The sequence below is a fragment of the Pelophylax lessonae genome (assembly GCF_965119305.1).
Source record: "Pelophylax lessonae genome assembly, chromosome: 8".
NCBI lineage: Eukaryota > Metazoa > Chordata > Amphibia > Anura > Ranidae > Pelophylax > Pelophylax lessonae.
The window spans coordinates 203,966,855-203,990,232 of record NC_138775.1 but is presented as its reverse complement, the minus strand read 5'-3'; the positions used below and the strand labels follow the sequence as shown (position 1 = coordinate 203,990,232).

Here is a 23,378-nt window from a genome sequence, read left to right as displayed (position 1 = left end):
TATATATATTTTTTTTTTTTTTTTTTTTTTAAATAAATAAAAACCTAAAAAAGCCAAAAGAAAAAAAACCCTGCTGATGCAGAAGGAATTGCACCCATGACACAAAAGGGGGCAGAGCAATTATGCCCTAAATAACATTAGTGCTGCACCACCAAAAAAAATAAAAACACTGCTGACGCAGAAGGAATAGCATCTGCAGCACAAAATAGAGGACAGCGATTATGCTTTAAATAAAATTAATGCTGCTGTGCCACCAAAAAAAAAAAAACACTACTGATGCAGAAGGAATAACACCTGCGATACCAAATGGGGGACAGCAATTATGCCCTAAATAAAATTAGTTCTGCTGCACCACAGAAAAAGAACCCACAGCTGACCCAGAAGGATTAGCACCTGCGACACAGAAAAGGGAGTACTGATATTGCAGCAACAGAACCTGATACTGCAAAAAAAAAAAAAAAATCTCAATGGAAAAAAAAAAAAATGAGATCAGTTGGGTGACATACACCAACACTTCAGTGGCCCCACTACACTGTGTTACACAAGAATCAGCCCTACACTATGCTGCACTGACTGCATTAAATATGAAAGCACAATTCACTATATGCCTAATCTCCCCTAACACACCACACACGGCTGCTGTGTAAGCAGCCTTACATAGTGTGGGGTGCGAACTTAGTCCCTAAACCATGATTGGCTAAAGGCAGTGCATTATGATGCGCTCATCAACGGGTGAACTTACCTCCGTGCGCCGCAATTGTTTGTGTGTTCAGCGAACACACGATGTTTGAGTCGAACTTACATTCGACTCGAACAGTCAGCCCATTACTATTTGCAACATCAACTTAAAGATATTTTTGCCCTTAAAGAGGAGTATATAGGAAAATGATGTCAACATCATAACAAAATGTTATTCTTTACCATCTTTAGCATGTTTGGTTTCAGATTTTGTGTGCAGTGTCACCTGGAGAAGAATATGAAACAGCAGTTTGTCTGTTCAGATACAGTTGGATTTAAAGACGATGTATTAAGAGAATAGACAAGGCAGCTTTACATTCTCATCCCTTTGACTGACATTGATAAGGATTGCAATAGGCACAGATAATCCTCCCCACTGGCATGGTCTGTATTTGCATGGCATGGCCCATCAGACACCCATGGCCTACACTCAGATGCTCCCTTATGAAGTAACAGACAGGTGACTAGCTTTGGTTGCGCTATCTGCCTGAGGCATGAAGGGTGTAGTAGCTGGGCCCCTTGGATATCCATCTGGTCCTAGAGTCCTGTCTAGATTGTCTTGGAGCTTTCAGGAGAGAGAATCCTCTACATGAGGCAGAGAGATAGTTAAAATCTGGGTCATTGTCATTTTTAAAGGAAATCCCCTCTATTATGCAGTGGTTGTATCAAAGAGCTTGCAATATCTCTGTGTGGCATTATTTTCCAGCAAAATCCTTTAAAATTCTGATACATTTTATTTAAACCATAAGCTTGAGGAATGTGGCAAACCGCAGGCGAGAATTCAAACATATTTAACTGATTTTTTATTGTAAATATCTATCCAACACATATATTCATTCTGGTTATTTTAACCTGGCTTCACAAAGAACAGGTTATCCAATAAAAAAAATAAAACTAAAAAAAGAAAAGAAAAAAAATAAATAAAAATAAAAATAAAAAAGAAGGTTGTCCCACATATGCTTTTCCACATCATATAGCATTCACCCTCTCACAAATGTTATTCAAAAGAAACACACTTAAATATTCAGTGTGCTGAAAATAATGCTAATGACTGGGAGGGCCCTGTGAAATGACAAAATAAATGAAAATGAATAAGGAGGAAGATAATTAGAACAGATTAATGATAGGTTGCTTAATTGCAGCAGATGCCCACAGCATGCTTACTACAGAGATGAAGCTACATAGGTAGACAAAACCTTAGCCTGGCCAGTTTTTCAATGTAATAGGACTGACTTAGGCTTTGCTTAATCAGACTATGCATAAGTAGATTTCCAAGTGCTAGGCAAAAAAAAAAGAACCTCTCATTACACATGAATGATCCTCTTGCTATATTAAAGTTTGCTAGGAAAGCTAAACCTGCAAAAGATGAACATGGATATTTATATCTTCTGCCAGCCTCATTGCCCAACATCATTCCGATGGTTTGTGAAAAAATGTCCATCAAAGTTTGTTAAACAGACACCATGAAGAGAGGGGTCCTCCAGGCTTACTGCTAGGTGGACCAAGACATGCCCTTGTCCTTGTCAGGAGCTTTGCGCCCCGGGGGTAAAAAAAAAAAAATGGTGACGGTAAACACTAATATCTAGGTCTCCCTCAGCGATGTCCGACTCCTAGCAATGTCCGGGTTTGGCTTCATGAACTATATAAATGGCCTACACCTAAAGCATGGGCATTATTTAACTTTAGTGAAAGCTGCACAGGTTGTTTTCATATACAGACGCCCATTATCTGCATAGGCAGTATTTTGAAAAAGGTGAACTAACCCTTTAACACAGGCAACAAAAAAGTAAGCAAAAAGTGTAACACAACAGTAAAAAAGCAAATACAACATGACATTCACAAAATTTTTACTGCAATCATTCTGGTTGTTTTAATTTACAATTTATTCAATTGAATGTTTGGTAAATGTCACATTCACTGCTTTATATACAGTATATAGCCCCTAAATTAAATAACACTACCCCGAACTGCCCCCTCCCAAAAAAAAAAAACCCAAACAAAACAAAAAAAACATAAAATAAGCGCCCTCTATATAAAAATAAAGCGCCCTCTAAATAAAAAGAAAGCAAAGTAAAAGCTTGTTCCAAGCAAATTTCGCAGCTCAATCAGCAAAGCAGAGCTTATTCTAAAAATTAAAATTGGTAATTTGATGGCAAATTCAATATCCTTAAATGACTCTGCTAATCCAAAGTTACCAAATGACCAAGTACCAAACCGGTTTGCTTCCTGGATTGACGGTGGAACGCACGCGGTGAGCGGCGTCCACCACCATTGATGCTTCTTTGCACTGCGGATTTTATTCTTGTACACTGTGAGTATGTTTCTTTTGCTTTGGGGAATTAAATAACCTTTACATACTACACTATTGGTCCTTTTTCTTTTTTTCACTGGAAAAAAACTGAGACCTTTTTCGGAGCGATCCTTTGCAGGGTATCCCCATTCCTGGATTGATCTTAATCAAAGGGCCTGGTTGCCAAAGCCATAAGGATTCTATCAAGCGTATGAGACTTCTATCTGTGGTGAGTAGGGAACCTAGAGGGTCTGGATACTCACTTGAGCACAGTTTGAATTATTGTTTGATGCACCTGAGCACTTTATTGGATACATCATTAATAAGGACTGTTTTTTTGTTTCACAATATATGTCTGGTTTACAACAATATTATTGCACTTTAATTATTTATTTGTTTATATGAAATATTTATTCGGTTAATAACTATGCATTGGGTTTTTTAATGTGATATTTTCATTCACAAACATTCACTGCAGGCAGATCTTTCAGGTACATGTGATTTAGGTGACTAATTGATTCACCAACAGAGAATGTATGGTTAAAGTCCCATTCACCACTTTATATATAGAAAGTGATGATATTTCCAAATATTTAAATAGATTTGTGCATCAATTGGCTTATAAATATAGCATATTGCATGTAGCACCCTCCTAGGTAGGTGCTAGGTAGGTAAAGCCTATGGTCTCCAATCCATCTGCTTATCAGGAGAGCCTGATTGTTAGTTAGTCCTGTTACGTGTGTTCATGTGTGATTCATCTGGCCTGAGGGAGTGTCCCCACTGTATCCAATAGGGGAGCATGTTGGACAGTGGAGGAAACCCAGCCAGTGACACACAGGCTTTTGTAACTATCCCAGTGAGTTGGCACAAACAGTGGTGAATCCTGGGATAGGTTATAAAAAGCTAAGGGCACATGTGACAGGGTGTCTTTGGATGGGAAGCCAGGTCCCAGAAGGAGGGTGACATTTGTCTCTCCTTCTGCTGCTGTGGATGGTGGTCACAGGCGGTCAAGCTTGTGAGCCAGGAGTGTGGAGCTGAGCCAGGAGGTCCAGTGTATGCTGACTAGTGGAGTTGGAGGTAGAGCAACCTTGGGAAAAACAGTGTCCGTGAGTACCAGAAAGCTTACCAGGGGTCTACCCAGGAAGGAGACTACTCCAGTGGAGAGTCAGTGGACAGGTGTCAGCGCACTCAGCAACTGAGAAAGGGGGTGCTAAGTTAGAACCTTGAAGAGTAATTCAAGCTGGAACACATTATCTATCTTTACTTCAGGTGGCAAGGTGAAGCAGCGGCCTTGCCGCACACTACAGCTAGTTGTCCTCAAGATTGTGCATAGTTCATAGTTGGAGTATCCCACTCATCCCTTCTCCTATCCCAGTTCCAAATAAAAACACAAAAACCAACAATCCCCTGAATTATTGCCTGAACCAAGGACTAATTATCTGCTATCAGTTGCTAAGGGTAACCCAGGGGAATCCAGAAAGTGTAATTATCAGCAGTCCTCTATGGGGCAGTTCTACATGCATATGGTACAATCAATTCCAAGCTAGAGGTTGTTTAGGGATAATTTCCATATGAAAATGCAAAAACACTTTTGCAGTGAACGTGCTGCCAAAAAGTCAAGCAAGATGGTAGTCGTTTTGTTTTCTTGGAAATATGAATTAGTAACAAGTCTTTGTGATTTTAAAAGATTGTTAGCTGCTGAAAAACGTAATATTGAGCTACATTTTGCTTGCTGAAAAACATGAGAACTGCATCCCTTGCAGGAATCTAATCTTGTCACAACAAAGAACAATTCATATAAAAAAAATAAATATATAAATATATATATATCTCATGTTGTCCAGTTATTTTTTGGCAGCCTCCAATCAGATTCCACCTTCGGGGAAATGTTCAGAATTGATTGGTAGTTCTAGCCTTTGAAAGGTGACAGTATTTTCTTCATTTTTGGGCATTCCCATGTACATTATTGCTGACCATTTGTAAAGCATAGGCTGCTCGAATTTCTGCGCCGCATTTTTGTCTTATTGCATTTCACACCAGAAGCTTTAAAAAAACATGGCTCTTGTATGGACATGCTCCTAGTTACTTTACTTGGGCCTCCTATGTTTCTTTAAACATCAGTGTTATACCAGCCAGTATATTTAACCTCCAAGTGACCCATTCACTGAAGTATTATGACCATTTATAATGTCACGGATTTACTTTAAGACAGACATATCCACAATTGTAGTCATGAACAAAGGCATCAACATATAATTAACTCATAATCTATTTTGACATTCATCAATTTTGCCAGTAATTGGTTGAATTGAAATTCTGTATAAAATACATATATGTACACATGGAAGATAAACATGTACTTTGAATAGATATGCATGGTCCCAAAGATAATAGAAGAATTTTTGCTGTAACAAAAGATCACTTTATATCTCTAAGCAACAATGTGCCATAGGGTGTGTCATAATTAACTGGAACAACATATCCAGGTGACAGGGAGCTTACACTGATGTATGAGTCATAGCATACCCAAGGTGTGTAAACCTTATATAACCTTATGCGCACCTGTCATTTTGCTCTACAGGATAATGGGGGCAAGGAAGTAATCATGTGTTTTATCAGTTTTAAAGTGGACCTTTCACCCTAAATTGGACAAATGTTCTTTGTCTGTCATCCTAATACCCCGTTTCTGAAAAGCTATGGAAAATTAATTAAAGCTACATTATTTCTTTCAAAAAAGCATGAAATTGGTGAGGTAGTGAGTATCTTTCCTTCTGGGAACAAGCCTATATGACTAAAGTATGCAGGCAGATTGGGAATAAAAACAACATTTCATGGGATTTCACTAATTCCACAAGATTTCAATTGTCCATTCATAGAAATGAATATTTATGATTTTATGAATGTCTACATGTATAATTGAATCTTGTTAGATTGGTGAACTCTTTCAAGCCTTCCCTATTACATTCATGTAACATTCACTCAAAACCACCCCAAAAGCCAGTAAAATGGTGCGCAGTTCTAGAACTCTTAAAGAATAATTTTTCTCTGCTCAGGAAATTTTTTTTTTGAAGAGAAGATGGCCTACAGTGGGTCTGGTAATGAATAGCTCCACCTTCCATGGATGACGCATTAATCTAGAAGAGTTTTGTGATATTCTGCCTCTTTAGGGTGGAACTGGAAAAGAAGGCTTATTTCAAAGCATTCAACTACATTGGAGGGCCAGTGTTCCTGGTCAGCATTATCCTAAGTGAGAGCTGTAATGGGAGCAACAAGAACAGTAGATATGGATAAACTACCAGCTGCAATTTATGAATCCTTAAAAAAAATGTAGCTTTGAGTCCACTGGGTAGGGGCTTGTTGGAGATTGCAATTTTCTCTGGGCCCATCGAAAGACCATCTTTAGAGACTTTAAATCTGTTATACTGCCTCCTGGCAAGTGATGTGGGCTCACAGAAGACAGAGTCTAAGAGGCAGTTGGACTTCACTAGAGCTCATGATGGTAGAGATGGGCTGGGAATTCTTGTGGTCCAAGTTTTCCTTTCTGCAAACTGGCAACAGGACAGGTCACAGCCTTGAGGAAGCATCTCAACAAAGAATGAACTGGAACAGAAATGCTACCATTCACAGGGCTTCAGACAAGAGAGTGGTGAGATTAGGCAGAGGTCTTGGCAAGCGAGAGAGTAGTCAATCCAAGAAAGAATGTGTAAAGAAACCATGCACACAAAGTTTGCTGATAAAAGAAAATCTCAACAAAACAAATATGATTTAAATGTGTAGAAAGACTCCAAAACAAAATCCTCATTACTGTTGCACAGTTCTGAAGATCCTTGGAGCAACCATAAATGAGGCAAATCTCAGCACCCACTGAACGACCCGTGTGTCTATAAACAGCAACTGATCTGTTTTGCACTTGGATTTGATGTCTCGGTAATCCTCACAGTGGGCCAGAATGGTGGAGATAAACATGGCCATAGCCAATGTAGGAGATGTGGCAGGCAGATGCCCTCGTTGAGACATGAGAAATGACTGGGTGGGTTCCAAACAAGTCAGGAGGTCCAGTTTAGTACTGAAACAAACATGAATGGACTGGCGCAACAGGACTCAAAGGTGAACCTCAATAGCCTCCTATAAATCTTATGGGAAGATAACGGACCTGAATGGTGTTTTGAAAAGTCCATAGAGTCCATAAGTGAAACCGGTCTGTGCACTCCTGAAGGCAGCTTAATCTCAAGTAGACAAGAAAAACTTGCAAGATACTGGAAAAGAAGAAAAGCGCCACTCTAAGTGCAGTAGACTCGGTAATTTATTTGACATATACCATACTGGGTACTCACAAGATTAAAAGTAGTAAAAACATGGTAAATTCCTCAAAGGATCGGTTATCCAATGCCTGGGCGAGGAGGGACTGATGTGCTCCGAACGAATCCGTGTCTGACTGCGGGAGTCAGCGATATCCGGACCCAGGGGGACACCTGCAGCGCCTCCTGCGGCGGACTTCCGGGTTGGGCGTGGGGCGTGATGACGTAGGCGACGCGTTGTCGGAGCATGCGCTCCTTCCTCAGGCCTCTAAAACCGCCATAGGCAGCCGAGTGTTCCTCCCCTATATAATGCCCCTCTCTAAGATGGCGGTTTTAGAGGCCTGAGGAAGGAGCGCATGCTCCGACAACGCGTCGCCTACCTCATCACGCCCCACGCTCCACGCCCAACCCGGAAGTCCGCCGCAGGAGGCGCTGCAGGTGTCCCCTGGGTCCGGATATCGCTGACTCCCGCAGTCAGACACGGATTCGTTCGGAGCACATCAGTCCCTCCTCGCCCAGGCATTGGATAACCGATCCTTTGAGGAATTTACCATGTTTTTACTACTTTTAATCTTGTGAGTACCCAGTATGGTATATGTCAAATAAATTACCGAGTCTACTGCACTTAGAGTGGCGCTTTTCTTCTTTTCCAGTTTAGTACTGGGCAGTGTAGATGAAGCCAGGGAATGCCCAAGTTGAGAGCAGAAGTGGTATGACACAGAATAAGGAAGGTGATGGACTCTTGATGAACCATGCGGACAGGCATCGTCACAGGCATTGTTCGAGAGTGGACTGGTTCACCAGTAAGGGTAGTGCCAGCTACATCGCAGATGCAAATGGGTAGGGAAGAGAAACAAAGCACATACCACTCCAGGTGTATTTTATATATGGTTTGTCCACTGCTCTGTTAATCTAATCTGAGAGTGCCCACTCTGCTCGACAGCCGTTATTCATCCAAAGAGAAAGTCTGGGACAGCCTCACTCCTTAAATGCTTTTATTCAAGAAAAGTACACATCACATAACAGAGGGAGAAAGGCAAAAAAACAGGCAAAGTTCTTGATGAGGGGTACAGACACAAATTTGCCAGATACTCCCAAATCTAAAATAGCTTCCAATGCAACAGTTTAGATGCAACTGCCAATGCTTATAGAGCACTGGAAAGATACGAGCATGTCCTTCTCCAGGCATAATAGACGTTGAGGTTTTCAAGCCACTGCTGCTTAATAAAGTGTCCCTTTAGCACACAGTAAATGTAAACTTTCTTCATGTGAACATTGCCAAATACCGTTCATCTTCAAGAGTCCACTACTGAATTGCATACTATGCTATAGTAAGTGAACCATGACAGAGGTTTATGAGGGCATTCCCTAAAGAGAAGGCCTGGAGCCAGCTCATCAAAGAATCTATGGGAGAAAGCCAGAAAGGCTGCAATGTTAGTTACAGTGTGGCCTTTTTCCCAGAATGGGGATGCCTAGGCCAAAGCTTTCTCAGTGAGTGGAAAAATACATTGACCACTTTAGTGAAGTTTATAAGAAATGTCTGTGGCTGTAACACAAAGTGAATGATACAAAGATGTATTACCCACAGCAACTCTTGAGATACATGAGTACACAGAAGTAACTGGAGACATGAGCACACAGGGGTCACTGGAGAAAAAGGAGCACACAGAGATCACCAGGGTTACTGGAGAAAAAGAACACATGGTCACAAGGGTCACTGGAGGCACAGAGCACAGGGGTCACCATGGTATGGAGTACAGCAGAAAAGCAACTAAGATCCCGTGCTGTATCTGTGGAGAGGTAAGTATGTGTGAGTGGCTGTCCCTGCAGGAATTTTATGGTGATGTCAAAAGTAATAAAAAAACTATTCTCATTACAACAATCAGGTACTGTATATGAAAAAGTCTTGCTGAGACACACTCTAAAAGGGGAGAGAGGTTTGGTGGGAAATTTGGGTAATGCATGAACATTCGCTTTAATTTCACTACCATAATGGCAACGTACAGATAGGAGGACATTAGTATCGCCTGTTCAGTGTGACTTCATCTATATTATTTTACTGAGCATTCCAGGTTATATTTTAGATTGTTTTGCCAGAAAAACACAGTCAGCCCTTGTACATGGTACTGAAAGAATTCATATTAAATAGCTATCAGCAGACATCCCCGAAGTCAAGACCTGACATGGCTGCACCAAAATGAAGGGAACCCAGAAGCTGAAGGCTACACTTAGCTATAATAAATCAAACAGACCAGAACATTAGATGTTGTTATTGTCAAGTCTAACAGTCATCTACACAGCCAGTAGCTGTTGACGGTCTCATGAAGGACTATATTTTAGACCGCTGTCTGTACAGTTGAAGAAGCATCACCTAACCTGTTGGCTGACATTATGTGCTCAACTGAATTTTAAATGGCTGCCAAAAAAACAGTAACCCCCCATAAAAAAAAAAAAAGTTTGCTTTGTAGTCCAGGAGATTTCCACTGTAATCCCTGTTGAAAAATTGGAAACAGAAAAGGCAACAATGTTTTGCTACAGGGCTAGCTTTTTCCATGTTTTGCTATTTAAAGTATCAATTTCCAGGATCTGGAATAATGTTACATGTTACATTGTGAAAGGAAAAATATACTTATAAGGGTACAAGGGTAAAAAGGTAAGCAGCCAGAAAGATTTGCAGAAACTGTTTTCAGAGTACATTTGGTATTACAAACAAACAAAAGGGTTATTCAAATTACTATAACCACTTCAGCTCCCAAAGATTTAACCCCCCCCCCCCCCCCCATGACCAGGCCATTGTTACCGCACTGCACAGTATATTAGTATAAATCTAAAAAAAAAAAAAAAACAAACACATACGTCTCCTCAAATCCCATTTTTCCCCTGATGCATAGGGTGCTGGTCCAAATAATTTGGTAAAGGGGGGGATTATGGTGTGGGGCTGTTTTTATGGGTTGGGCTTGGTCCCTTCGTTCCAGTGAAGGAACTCTTAAAGTGTCAGCATACCAAGACATTTTGGACAAATTCTTGCTCCCAGCTTTGTGGAAACAGTTTGGGGTGCCCCTTCCTGTTCCAACATGACTGTGCACCAGTGTACAAAGCAAGGTCCATAAAGACATGGGTGAGCGAGTTTGGGGTGGAGGAACTTGACTGGCCTGCACAGAGACCGGACCTCAACTTGATAGAACAGCTTTGGGATGAATTAGAGCCGAGACTGCGAGCCAGGCCTTCTCATTCAACTTTAGTGCCTGACCTCACAAATGCGCTTCTGGAAGAATGGTCAAACATTCCCATAGACACACTCCTAAACCTTGTGGACAGCCTTCCCATAAGAGTTGAAGGTGTTATAGCTGCAAAGGGTGGGCCAACTCAAAATTGAACCCTACTGACTAAGACTGGGATGCCATTAAAGTTCATGTTTGTAAAGGCAGGCATCCCAATACTTTTGACAATATTGTGTCTCTCTCTCTCTCTCTATATATATATATATATACACACACACACACACACACAATATATATATATATATATATATATATATATATATATATATATATATATATATATATACACACACACACACTATATTATATTATATATATATATATTATACATACACACACACTATATTATATATATATATATATATATATATATATATATATATATATATATATATATATATATACACACACACATACATATACACACACACATTGTATATATACACATGCACACATAAAATAGGGTAGACTCACAGGACTGCATGAAAACATCCAGCTTAGGTGTCAGTCTCTTGCTTGTAGGTGTTTTTAAATGCTGTAAGCACAGCGGCTATTGGCATACAAGCAATCAGGTTAAATACCCTGACTATTACGTTGTTCCTAACTCATTGAGTGAAGCTACCTCTGCACCTCCTCAGTCCTCCTCCTTTCCTCTCTAATTATATAAACTTACCTTTGCCACAACAAATCTTGCAAGTTCGTCAGGTGTCTGAAAATATTTTAGCAGATGGATCATGCATGCATCTTTGACCACCCATTGAAGGCTATGGCTAGCTTGACCTGTGACTAATGATATATCTTTACAGAATATTATAGATTGCTTAAAATTTGGCAAGTGCATTAAAGCCTCTGTAGTTCTACAAATATCAGTAGAATATATAAACATTGGTTTAGCTTGAAATGCTAATTCTAAGCTCCCATTTAATACATTCCCAAATCTTGAACAAGTTTGCTAAAAATAAAAAATACAATAAATCTAATCACATACATTTGGTATAGATTGTAGTTAGAGGTGGAGAACTGACGTTTGTCATTTATTACCTCCCAGCCAGCAATCACATATAATAAGTAGATCAAAAACTGTGGGCCTGGAGCAGAGAATAACAGAGTTCAGGATGGAAACCAAGGTTTTATGCAAGGCTGTAAACAAAATTATAATTGTTTAAAGCAGGAGTCCTGCCTGGGCGATTTTTAAACAAGGGAATTCATCCATAACATTGCTAGTTTTTATACTGTGAGAGCTTCATTAAACGTAGGTATAAAGTTCAGACTATTTCATGGTAAATTTATAGACTGCAGGGTAATTCCTTAACATGAAAAGCTGCATATATTTTAAGTTACAGTAGTAGTGGCTGCAATAATAAATAATACAATTTTTAATAAGACTGAGAAACCCACTCAGTATTGCCAACAATGAAATTTTTCACCTAGATTTGAGAATATGTCTTCAGAGCCAGTTTTTATTAAAATGTAGGTTGAATCATTCTTACTTGAATATTAGTTCGGTACATGGATGAGGACAAAGACATCTATTTGCATTTATATTCTTTAGTAACTAGTATTTGAAATAGAGTAACTATTTTTTGTTTTCAACTTAATAAAGTAAAACAATGTCAGTTAGAGTATAGACATACTTGTGTCTGGTACACACGATGATTATCGGATGAATAATCGTCCGCTTTTTTTTGCACGCTAATCTCATATCAAAAATGAAGAGGTTACTAAAGTTACAAAAATTCTCGTTGGACAGAACAAAGATTCAGAAGTAATGTAATGTACTGTATTGTATTTATATTGTATTTTTGGAGAAAAACTGTACTGAATAAAAAATAATTGTGCAAGAAAAATTTTCGTGTTTGTCCCATTGGATAATATCAGATGAACTGTTGTAATCGGCTCTCAAAAACAGTGTTCCAATGATCAGATTATTGTACAAATCGCTTCAAAATTTTTCATGCGATTTTCTGATCGTGTACAGTCCATTAGGCACTTGTGTATTCACTGCATGCCAAAAATGAATAAAGTAAAATTGCACTTATTTTTCTCCATGAAGACCTCATAATACACACACACACACACACACACACTAATGGGATCCTGGGGCAATTCCTTTTTTTTTTCTCTTCTACAGGGTCACTAAGCTGTATAGAAATGATTCATAGGGAACCCTTTGGACTTTAAAGTGTTGTATACCCACAACAGAAAAATCAGTCTATACTAGTGATGAGCTTTGTGTTAGATTTGAACCTAAGTTCGACCCGAACACTGCATGTTTGCCCATTCGCCGAATGGCGAACAAATGGTCTTCTTCATGGAATTTTCGAGTCCCCGCATCCATAATTAATTTATTAGGTTTTATTTAATATCCATAATTAATAAAACTCATCCGCTGGCCAGGGAATCCCACAGCCTCTCATTTGCAAGACCGTTATTTTAGCACCTACACCACTGAGCCAGCTGTTTAACCTAAGTCTCTCTCTGCCTAACTAACTTCTATCTGAGTTTGACAGCTCTTTTATAGGGCTCTGACGTCACCAGTGCCCCATAATCCAGGTGCAGTGAATAAGTTACTGATGTCATATCAGAAGGGGCAGGGACAATGAATAGGTCTTAATTAAAATCCATAATTAATATTGATTACCCGCTGGCCAGGGTATTCGAACCCCCAGCCTCTCATTTGCTAGCCTGTTATTCTACAAGCTACGCCACCAAGCCAGCTGATTAACCTAAGACTCTCTCTGCCTAACTAACCTCTATCTGAGTTTGACAGCTCTTTTATAGGGCTCTGACATCACCAGAACCCCATAATCCATTGCTCAGGTGCAGTGAATAAATTACTGACGTCCGTAATTTATTCACTGTCCCTGAGCAGTGGATTATGGGGCGCTGGTGACGTCAGAACCCTATAAAAGAGCTATCAAACTCAGATAGAAGTTAGTTAGGCAGAGAGAGTCTTAGGTTAAGCAGCTGGCTCAGTGGTGTAGCTGGTATAATAACGGGCTAGCAAATGAGAGGCTGGGGGTTCGGATTTGCCCAGTGGGTGATTTATATTAATTATGTATTTTAATTAATACCTATTACAGGGGAAAATGGCCCCTGTGACATCATCCAGCTACACAAACATGGCTGTCAACTGGAGACCAGCCAGACTAAGGAAAAATGACCACCATCAGCTACAAACACTGAAGCATGCTGCCAGGATCTTTCCTGCACCCTCTGCAAGGGGACCCCCTCTGAAGGTAGGGCACACGTTTAGGGGAGACTCTTCTGTGCACTCTGCACCGGGACCCCCCTGCACTATACCCACACTGCAAACAGCAGGACATGCACCTAGTGGTCTCCTACACTGGCACCCATCCAGACTACCAGGGCAGGACACACACTATCCCAGGACCCTTAGAGAGTGGGGATAGCAGAGGAGACCCTAGGGGTCTCTGCTGCATTCTCTGCCCTGGGATCCCCACCAGACTCTAGGTCCAGACAGGGGGGAATGGGAGTTGGGGAAGCCCAGCTCAGTGAGGGATTTAGGCATGGGAGGAAGGAACCAGCAGGCAGGTCCGACTGTCCCTGGAGGTTATCCAAGTCCACCCCAAAGAAAACCACCAAAAAGGGAGACCTGGGACTGTACTTATCCTACAGATGCTCCAGACAGAACCCCTCGCCACTGAAGTAGGGGAGCTGTCGCTCAAGGGACCGCTGCAACTCAGACCCAAGCCTCATGTGACCCTGTGAGATGTTTACCTTGCGGGTCAGCCTCTGTTTGTGAGGCTTTGTTGTGGCCGACCTAGCGCGTAGCTGCGGTCTGCACGCACTCACTGACTGGGCTGAGGAGACCACTGGATCTAGATTATCCAGCCCCTCGCTCAGCCTGGCAGTTGATTGTAGATCTCCCAAGAGAAAAAAACAAAAAAGATGTAAGGAAGGAGAAAATTGCTAGGACCAGATATCCCAGCCGGGAACCTAGATCCTTACTCCTGACAAGAAAACGTAAAACTGATTACCTAGAGCAGAGAGGGGGGTTAAATACCAGCTGAGGACGACCCATGGGCATAGCCAGATGTTTTTTATTCTGCCTAGTCCTAGTCCTGGAGGAGGCAATATAACCCACTAGATTATGATTTATGGAGCGCTGTGTCTGTCGATGAACGAAAGAGAAAAGGTATTTTAGCAGTTTATATTTACTAAAACTATTGCATTCCCATGTTATGTGTAAAGTGAATGCAGGGTCCTGGGTTTAGTAACACTTTAAGGTCCTCAGAAACTACACAGAATACAAAATAAAAAAAATTTTAACTTGCAGGATGGTAAGAAATTCTCTATTTTAAAGAACGTTTAGGATAAATCATTTTCATGACTTCTTACCAAAAATTATGAAGCAAAATATAAAAAATCCTTTGTTAATGTGAATTTTCTCCAATTAATGCCATTCAATGTACATAGGTCTAGGATTCATAACACTTTTTGTGTTAAAAAGAATAGCAGTAGACAAAAAACTGGACATACCTGAGTAATTATGTACAAAACTACTGGCATCCAAGCCTTAATTGTGTATGTAGTCCAGTACAGGCTCTTCTAGAGTTCGGGTTACATTAAGGGTCACAATTCACAATCCAGTGCCCAGAGACGTTATTAAAGAAATGTACTCAACCAGGTTATACTATTAAATTATTTGAAACTTTAGTATAAATGTCATGCATTCCAGAGAAATACATGCATTTTATTAATTCAGAAGAGTATTGTTAGGCTTCCAGGAACAGAATCCATTTTCTGCAGATGTTTCTTACAGAGTCCAAAATAATATATTTTTCAAGGGAGCCCAAAATTTAGTCTACGACAACAAAGTGATAACACATTGCAACGTTTCATATTTACAATGATCATCGCTTGCAAAATGTTAGTATGTTTCACACAGTGAATACGGAAAAGACACACAATGGTACATACTCACATAGGCTGCCGACAACTAACATTTTCAAACAAAAAAACTGAATTTCTATGCATATTATAGTACAAATCTGATCTACATTTCAGCAAAATGACTGCTTTAAATGTCACAGGCATGAAGCAAAACTATTAAAACCAGCCAGATCATAAAAATCAGGTATTTATCTTTCGTGATTAATGATTGGTTGCAAATAATATGGTAGAGGTAAAGTAAAAATACAGTACACAATGAACATTTTAAAAAGGCCATAGCTGGAAAACAATTTGTTGTAACGTCATTTTTTTCTCTGATAAATTTGTACCAAATTGTAAAGGTCAAGTAAGACTTGGGTGTTTTTAAATGCTGACTGGAAGCAGTTTTTTAAAGGTTAAGATGTCATGTAGCTTCAGAGTTACAGTTGTAGGAAGTTGCTGTAGAGTGTTTGCTGACCTCAGGCATCTTTTTTGACACAGACGTTTTGTGACGTTGGACGGCAGGAGGAAAAGACCAAAGCTACAATACAATTTTGTATATTTAATTGATATTTCAGCCTTTGGGTCCATTGATCATCTATAATCTGGGTTTTTAAAACCACATTATTTCTAATTATGTGTATCAGAATAGACTACATAATATTTCTTTGTGACAATATAGCCATATTGTATGTAAGCATATATATCATAGAAACCCTTGCCTTCCATTTTATAAATGAATGTAGACTACATCTTGGCTACACATAAATTAAAGGAAACCATTTTGCTTGCTAAAGTAATATTTAGGAAATGCAGTCTGCTGTTACCACAGCCTCAGAAAAGACTTTCCCAAAGAATGACTTTATTGGCTTATGCCTTAAAGAGACCCTGTCATTACATCACATTTCTTAACCGCTTCTGGACCGGAAGGTTTTACCCCCTTAACCACTTCAGCTCCAGGAGGTTTTACCCCTTACTGACGAGGCCATTTTTTGCCATTCGGCACTGCATTACTTTAACCACTTTAAGACCGGAAGGATTTGCCCCCTTAACGACCAGGCCCTATTTTGAAATTCGCCACTGTGTTATTTTAACGGACAATTGCGCAGTCATGCGACGCTGTACCTAAACAAAATTTATGTCCTTTTTTCCTCACAAACAGAGCTTTCTTTTGGTTGTATTTGATCACCTGTGCAATTTTTATTTTTTGCGCTATAAACAAAAAAATAGCGACAATTTTGAAAAAAAAAAAACAAACAAACAAACAATCTTTTTCACAATCTGCTATGACATTCCCCCCAAAAAAATTTTAAAATCCAAATTTTTTAACCTCTTAGGCCAATTTGTTTTGTGCTACATATTTTTGGTAAAAAAAAAAAATAAATCGCAATAAGCGTATTTTGACTGGTTTGCGCAAAAGTTATTGCGTCTACTAACTACGGGAAAGATTCATGTAATTTTTATTGTTTTTTTTTACTAGTAATTACGGCGATCTGTGATTTTTTGCAGGACTGCGACATTGTGGCGGACAGATCGGACCCCTAACTGACATTTTTGACACTTTTGGGGGTACCAGTGACATTACTACAATAATCAGTGCTAAAAATATGCACTGTTACTGTAATAATGACAATGGCAGGGAAGGGGTTTACAGTATAGGTGGTCAAGGGGTTAAATGTGACCCTATGGGAGGGATTCTAACTGTGGGGGGCGTGGCTTCTGAAATGACCATAGAGACATGTGATCCTATATAGAAGGATCACATGTGCTCTATGATCATTCCAGGGAGAAGGACGGTCGGCTGTGTTTACAACAGCCGACCATCCTTCTCTCTCAGCAGGGATCGATTGCGGGTGTCAGGTGGCAATCGGAGACGCAAAAGTTATAGCGTTTACAAACTACGGGATAGATTTTTGGAATTTTTATTTATTTTTTTGTTTGTTTTTATTAGTAATGGCGGCGATCAGCGATTTTTAGCGGGACTGCAACATTGCGGCAGACAGATCGGGCCCCTAACTGACATTTTTTACACTTTTTGGGGACCAGTGACACTAATACAGTAATCAGTGCTAAATATTATGCACTGTTATTGTATAAATGACACTGGCAGGGAAGGGATTAACACTGAGGGTGATCAAAGGGGTTAATGTGTACCTGAATGTGCTTACTGACTGTATATGGGAATGGCTCTTTTACAGGCTGATCTCTCCCTGCCTGTCTCTCAGAAGACTCGCCTGCTTTGTTTACTTAAGCAGGTGGGTCTTCTGTCAGTTTATCTGACGATCGTGGCCCGCCTCCCGCTAAACACAGTGGGAGTGCAGCACTCACAGTGGGAGATAACAGGCTATTTGGTCCATATTCTATCCCTAAGGTGAGCTGCGAATCTGGCACTAGTCACCAGACTTGTATAAAGTACTCGAAATTTCTACTTGAGTAAAAGTACAAGTGCTCGATCAAAAAATTACTTGAGTAGAAGTGGAAGTGCTCGCAGAAAAAGTTACTTAAGTAGAAGTACTAAAGTATTCAACATTTTTTTTACTTAAGTATTGCAAGTAGTTTTTTCAAAAAATTTGCTACTTAAGTACTAAAAGTAAAAAGTACCAGTAGTTTTGAAAAAAAAATTCTACTCAAGTACTGAAAGTAGAAGTACAAGTACTGTGTTATGTAGTTATTAAAGAAATAAGTCAAAAGTTTGAACATCATATTGTTTTTTATTATTTCAAATGATTTATTCAAATGATTAACCTGTGTTTGTTAGTATTTTCTTGATGCACTTTAAGCGCTGTAGCACCATTTATTTGTTTGTTTCATATTTTCTTTTTATTGGAAAGATTTGGTATAGCAGCTTTTATTATACACAGCCTTTATTTTCGTATGCGCTGATTTACAAATGACATTATACACATTTTTTTGAGCTTTATGCAACCTGCCATCTACTGTTCTGGCAGTGGTAATTTTTTTAAAAGTAACGAGTAACTATGCAGCACAAAAAAAAAAATACTTGAGTAGAAGTATCAAAATCATCGAAAAAATGTAGTGAAGTAAAAGTAGAAGTAGGAGAAAAAAATTCTACTCTAGGAAAGTACAGATACCGCATTTCGGTACTTAAGTACAGTACTTAAGTAGTTCTACTTAGTTACTATACATCTCTGCTAGTCACCAGGAGCACCTGAGTGAAGTGTGGAGCACTTTGGCACCTTAATATTGATTATAGATGAAGCTAGAGAGTTTTATTTGATTTTCTTTTTTTGGCTATTTATTTACTCACTGAGCTTTTGGGACTATTCACTTGGTCACTAACACTGGGACTTTTTAATAGCCTTGCACTTTATTGCACTTGGTATTAGCATTGATCTGCTCTTACATTAGTATATATAATTTTATTTTTATATATGCATTAATTAATTACTTTGATTGGATAATTTTTTCACTTGGCGCAGCAATATCGTTACTGTAGTAATGACACTGGCAGGGAAGGGGTTAACCCAGGGGTGATCAAGGGGTTAAGTGTGAGCCTAGGGGGTGTTTTCTATCTGTATGGAGGATGGACTTGTGGAATCAACACAGAGACCTGTGATCCTAAATAGGAGGATCACAGGCGCTCTGTGTTTATTCCAGAGAGAACAAGGGTCTGCCGTGTTTACAACAGCAGATCGTCGTTCTCTCTCCATGGGGAGCGATCATAGGTGCCCGACAGCAATCGCGGCCTGCCCCTTGGATCGGCTTCCCTGCTGCCTAATGGGGGCACGCGCATGCCCCCCAGGAGCCCTCCTGCGAAGTGATGTAACTATACGTCGGTTCGCGCAGCCGAGCCAGCCTGCCGAAGTATATCTGTGGCATCACAAAAAAAGTCCAAAAAGACAATAAATTCTCCAGTAATAATTGATCAGTCCCAAACAAATGAATAATCTTGCCAACACTGTGTGTGATATTCAAAAAAACAGGTGCTCAAAAGAATCCACCCCCAGTATTCACTAGCAGCTCACTTCCAACTTTGGGTCCTTTCACACGGACCGTTCATTTTTTTCCTCTGCTCGGTGACTTTTTTTTTTATTTATACGGACACAGATCCACTTTTGGAGTGTCCGTTCCGTTTGTCCGTTTATCATCCCATCCGTTTGCGGATGATAAATGGAGATAATGTATGTCAATGTGATTGCGGATGTCATTGGATGACACCGCTGACATCCGTTTTTGCGTACGTTCCGTTTTTTTAAACAGAAGAAAAATAGGGTTCTCTTCCGTTCCAAAAACGGAATAGAACTGAAAGGACGCAAATCGGATGACCATCCGCTGACATCTGCAATCCCATTGACATGCATTATGTCCGTTTTTCATCCGCAAATGGATGGGAGGAATAACAGACATAGGGACCGCCGTATGAAAGAACCCTTTGACTCCTGTTTTAGCAGGGAGTCAAAGTGCGCTGTTCCCCTTTGGGGATAATCTAGCTCAGTGTGGATGGATAGATGTCCCTGGATCTATCAGGATCCCACTTTTTCTTTACTCAGGTGCTTGAATGATAATCGGCCATATAAAGCAAAAGCAAAGTATCTAGTGCTCTCTGTAAAAACAAATTTATTATACCACACAATAAATAGACTCACTCACATTGAGCAGCACTGTGAGCTGTGCAAGCTGTGAACAGCATGAAAAACAATCCCCTGGCTCGCAGCCGTCAGTTTAGTAATGGACGTGGGTGAGATTCAGATGTCAGCTCCTTCCTCCAGACAAGTATCATCTTCAATAGACTTCTTCAGTGTCATCTCCCAATACCAACCAAAACAGCAGCCGCGGATTCCCGATGGGTATTGTGAATAAACAAAAACACTATATAGTTTAAACCTAGGGTGACGTTACTTATCTAAATCATCGCATTACCCAGAAGTGGAGGCAGACCCCATTTTACCTGGCTGTATGTACTCTTCTATATGTGCATCGTTAATTCAATTATGTGAGTATATTTCATTTTAATAAAATAGTTTTTAAGGTTTTACACTATATAGTGTTTGGTTTATACACATTACCCATTAGGAATTCGTGGCTGCTGTTTTAGGTGGTATCAAGAGATTACATCTCTGCCTTCCTGGTTGGACCATGCACAATAGGGAATACTCCACAGCATGTTTGACTTTTCTAATAGGATACCCTGGCTATCTGGTAAGACCATATCTTATGTGTTTGGTGGTGGTGGACCCCTGCGGTGGAGGGAGTTTGATTCGCCTCTTCTCTGATTCTTGATTGCAGGCCCTTTACTTTTTTCCATCACCGTTTAGGGGACTATTATTTGTTTTGGACTTTTATTAGATTGAGCACTTTGGCCAAATTATTACTTATTTTGGTTTAGCGCAACACATTATTTTTAGTCCTTATTTTGTAAAACAATATCTCACAGTAGTGGTTGCAGCCTTTGTTTTCAGACACAAGTGCAGTAATATTTTTGTTTTTAATTTAGTATGTTACCATGCTCTGTTCCTACAACCATACTTCTTTATCAGTTGTGATTGGTTAAGAACTTTCTTTTTTTGGTATTATGGGTTAGGAATTGTTTGTACATTTTCTGTAAGGTATAAGTGAAATGACCAAATCATGGGCATGAAGGGATATCCCTATTCTCCTTGTAAAGTCTCTCTTTAGTATTTTTAAATCAGAGGAGACAAAATGGCAATAAAAACCTCTACATAATTGGTAAGGTTGAATAAAGACACCATGAGTGTGTTCATCTACAATTTTCCATATCCCTGCACATTGTGCTTTCTAAGAAACGCATTTAAACATTTTTGATTTATGCACACTCCCCACTGACACCAACAACTGTGGAAGGGGTTTCACATCCTTATCACTTTAACAGTAAAGAACTTCTTACACAGTTTGAGATTGAACTGCTTCCCTTCCAACTTTATTGCATTGCCTCATATCTTCTTTAGAGACCTAAGATTAAGTCGTTTAATTCCAATGCTAGAGTCACCATTAAAAGATCTGAATATTGCGATCATATCCTCACCGATCATATCCCCCCTTAAGCGTCTCTTCTCCAAGGAGACCGAGTTTAAGGTTTGTAGTCGTTCCTCAAAACTGAGGTCCTCCTTATTAGTTTTGTTGCCCTTCTCTGGACTTCGTCCAGTTCAACCACATCCTTCTTGAGGGTTGGTGACCAAAACGGGATGGCACTCTCAAGATGTGGACAAAGTGGTACAATTATAGTTTTGTCACTTAATTAAATGCCCTTTAGGTTTTGGACTCTTCAATTGACTCAATTAGGGGAATTCAAAACAGGCATTTTTCTGGTGGTAGTTACCCAATTCAGGCAAGCATTTGAACCAGTGTCAGTAACATTAATACCACACTACCACAGCGACACATTCTCATATTAGGAAACTGGCAGTAATTAAGACTAACTCTGAGCAGGAGTACAAAGTTGATTGCGGCTGTGCTAAAAAAAAAACCTGTTATGTCTAATTCCCACACAGAGCTGGCCCCATTTATCTGTTAGTTAGAAGGTTCCCTGACCTAAAGCTACATGTAATCAGGGATAAAGATAATATCGTTACCCAAATATGGGAAAATGACTTGTCATTGGGTGGGCAGGACCTGATGGATATCTGAAAAATGAGTCCCCCATCAGGTCCACTTTAATTTTGATTGACTGTGTTCTGGGTGGATTCGAAAGCCTCTACTGGACTGAATAGCAGATATGTATCTGCCTTCTTCCATGCACTACCATCAGGCTCCACCCACCCCTGTACAAAACTCCAAAGCCATGCCCCCCCATAACTGACAATGTGGATACTCCCTCCTCAGTGCAGATGTAGACAGGTTAATGTACCTGTCTGTATCAGGTAAATGAATGGGGTGCATGGCTTGTAGAAGGCTTTCCATGATGGCTTATGATCCAGACAACTTGCGCTTCTCAGATATATTTTTAAAAAAATGAGAGATAAATAGATGGCACACAAGTGGCCAAAGTTAAAATGAGACACATAAAAAAATAATGGACTTAAGAATCCAGTTTGGCAGATGTCATTCAGCTTTCTTAAACCCAGACACAGCCCACTACAGCCCCACCTAGGAGTGCCCCAATAAGACCTTGATAAGAAGAATGGGGGTAGCAGAAAGGGAAAGCTTATTTGTGCAGTATAAAATGAATGCAATAAAATCTGAAAAAGATACATTCCATATATACATAAAAATAAAAAAAAAATAAAAAATTACAACATAGTGTTTAGGCTACCATAAAAAAAAACATATCACATAACCCTTCCCAACAATACAGCTTTTCTGCTCTCTATGACATATATAGTGCAGCCATGGTATAGAAAACAGATTGTTCTAATTAACAAAGGGGCTTGCACCATCTTTGTTATTTAGCAGCAGGATCTGTGCCATTTTCCCCGTTTAGAAGAGTGACACAGACTCAATGCCTGAGCAACTCTTTGCGATTTCCCCTTTCCATTATGTTTAGGCCACACAGATTTTTTTTATAACAAATATAGCTGAGCAACTTCCAGGCTGTCCTTCCTCTGGTATCATTTAAGCTTTTTTTTTTATGTAGCAATTGTGAAATATTTCAGAATACATGTTTTCCTAATTAGTCACATTTGATCGTGCAATTGTTCAATATTAGGCTAAAGAGCAAGTAGTACAGTGCAACAACCCAAATTAAATTATTTTCCACTGTCATGGGGTCTTTCAAACCCAACTGTGGCCAAAACTTTTTTTTAAAACTATGGATAAACTCCGGAAGAGTGAATAGGTCTGTCTGCTGTCTATGTCACTCTTTAACCTTACTTCTGGACCCTGTAATAGAAGGGTAAGGGATGTGGGTTATCACTGAGGCAGGCACAAATTATAATACCCTGACAAAGGTTCTTACAC

At 39.7% G+C, this 23,378-nt stretch overlaps 1 protein-coding gene across 2 annotated transcripts in view; it reads right to left on the bottom strand.

Moving 5' to 3' along the window:
- The window catches only part of LOC309562281 (uncharacterized protein), a 634,986-nt gene that overhangs the window by 26,818 nt on the left and 584,790 nt on the right, over positions 1-23,378 (bottom strand). Inside the window, exon 5 of one of the 2 annotated variants that reach the window (XM_082266405.1) lies at positions 15,354-16,044. The exons of the other annotated variant lie outside the window; for it this stretch is intronic. Coding sequence (XP_082122531.1) covers positions 15,888-16,044 — 157 coding nt within the window. The 3' untranslated portion in view covers positions 15,354-15,887. Of the gene's footprint in view, positions 1-15,353; positions 16,045-23,378 lie in introns of those variants that run through there. 2 annotated transcript variants of the gene reach the window in all.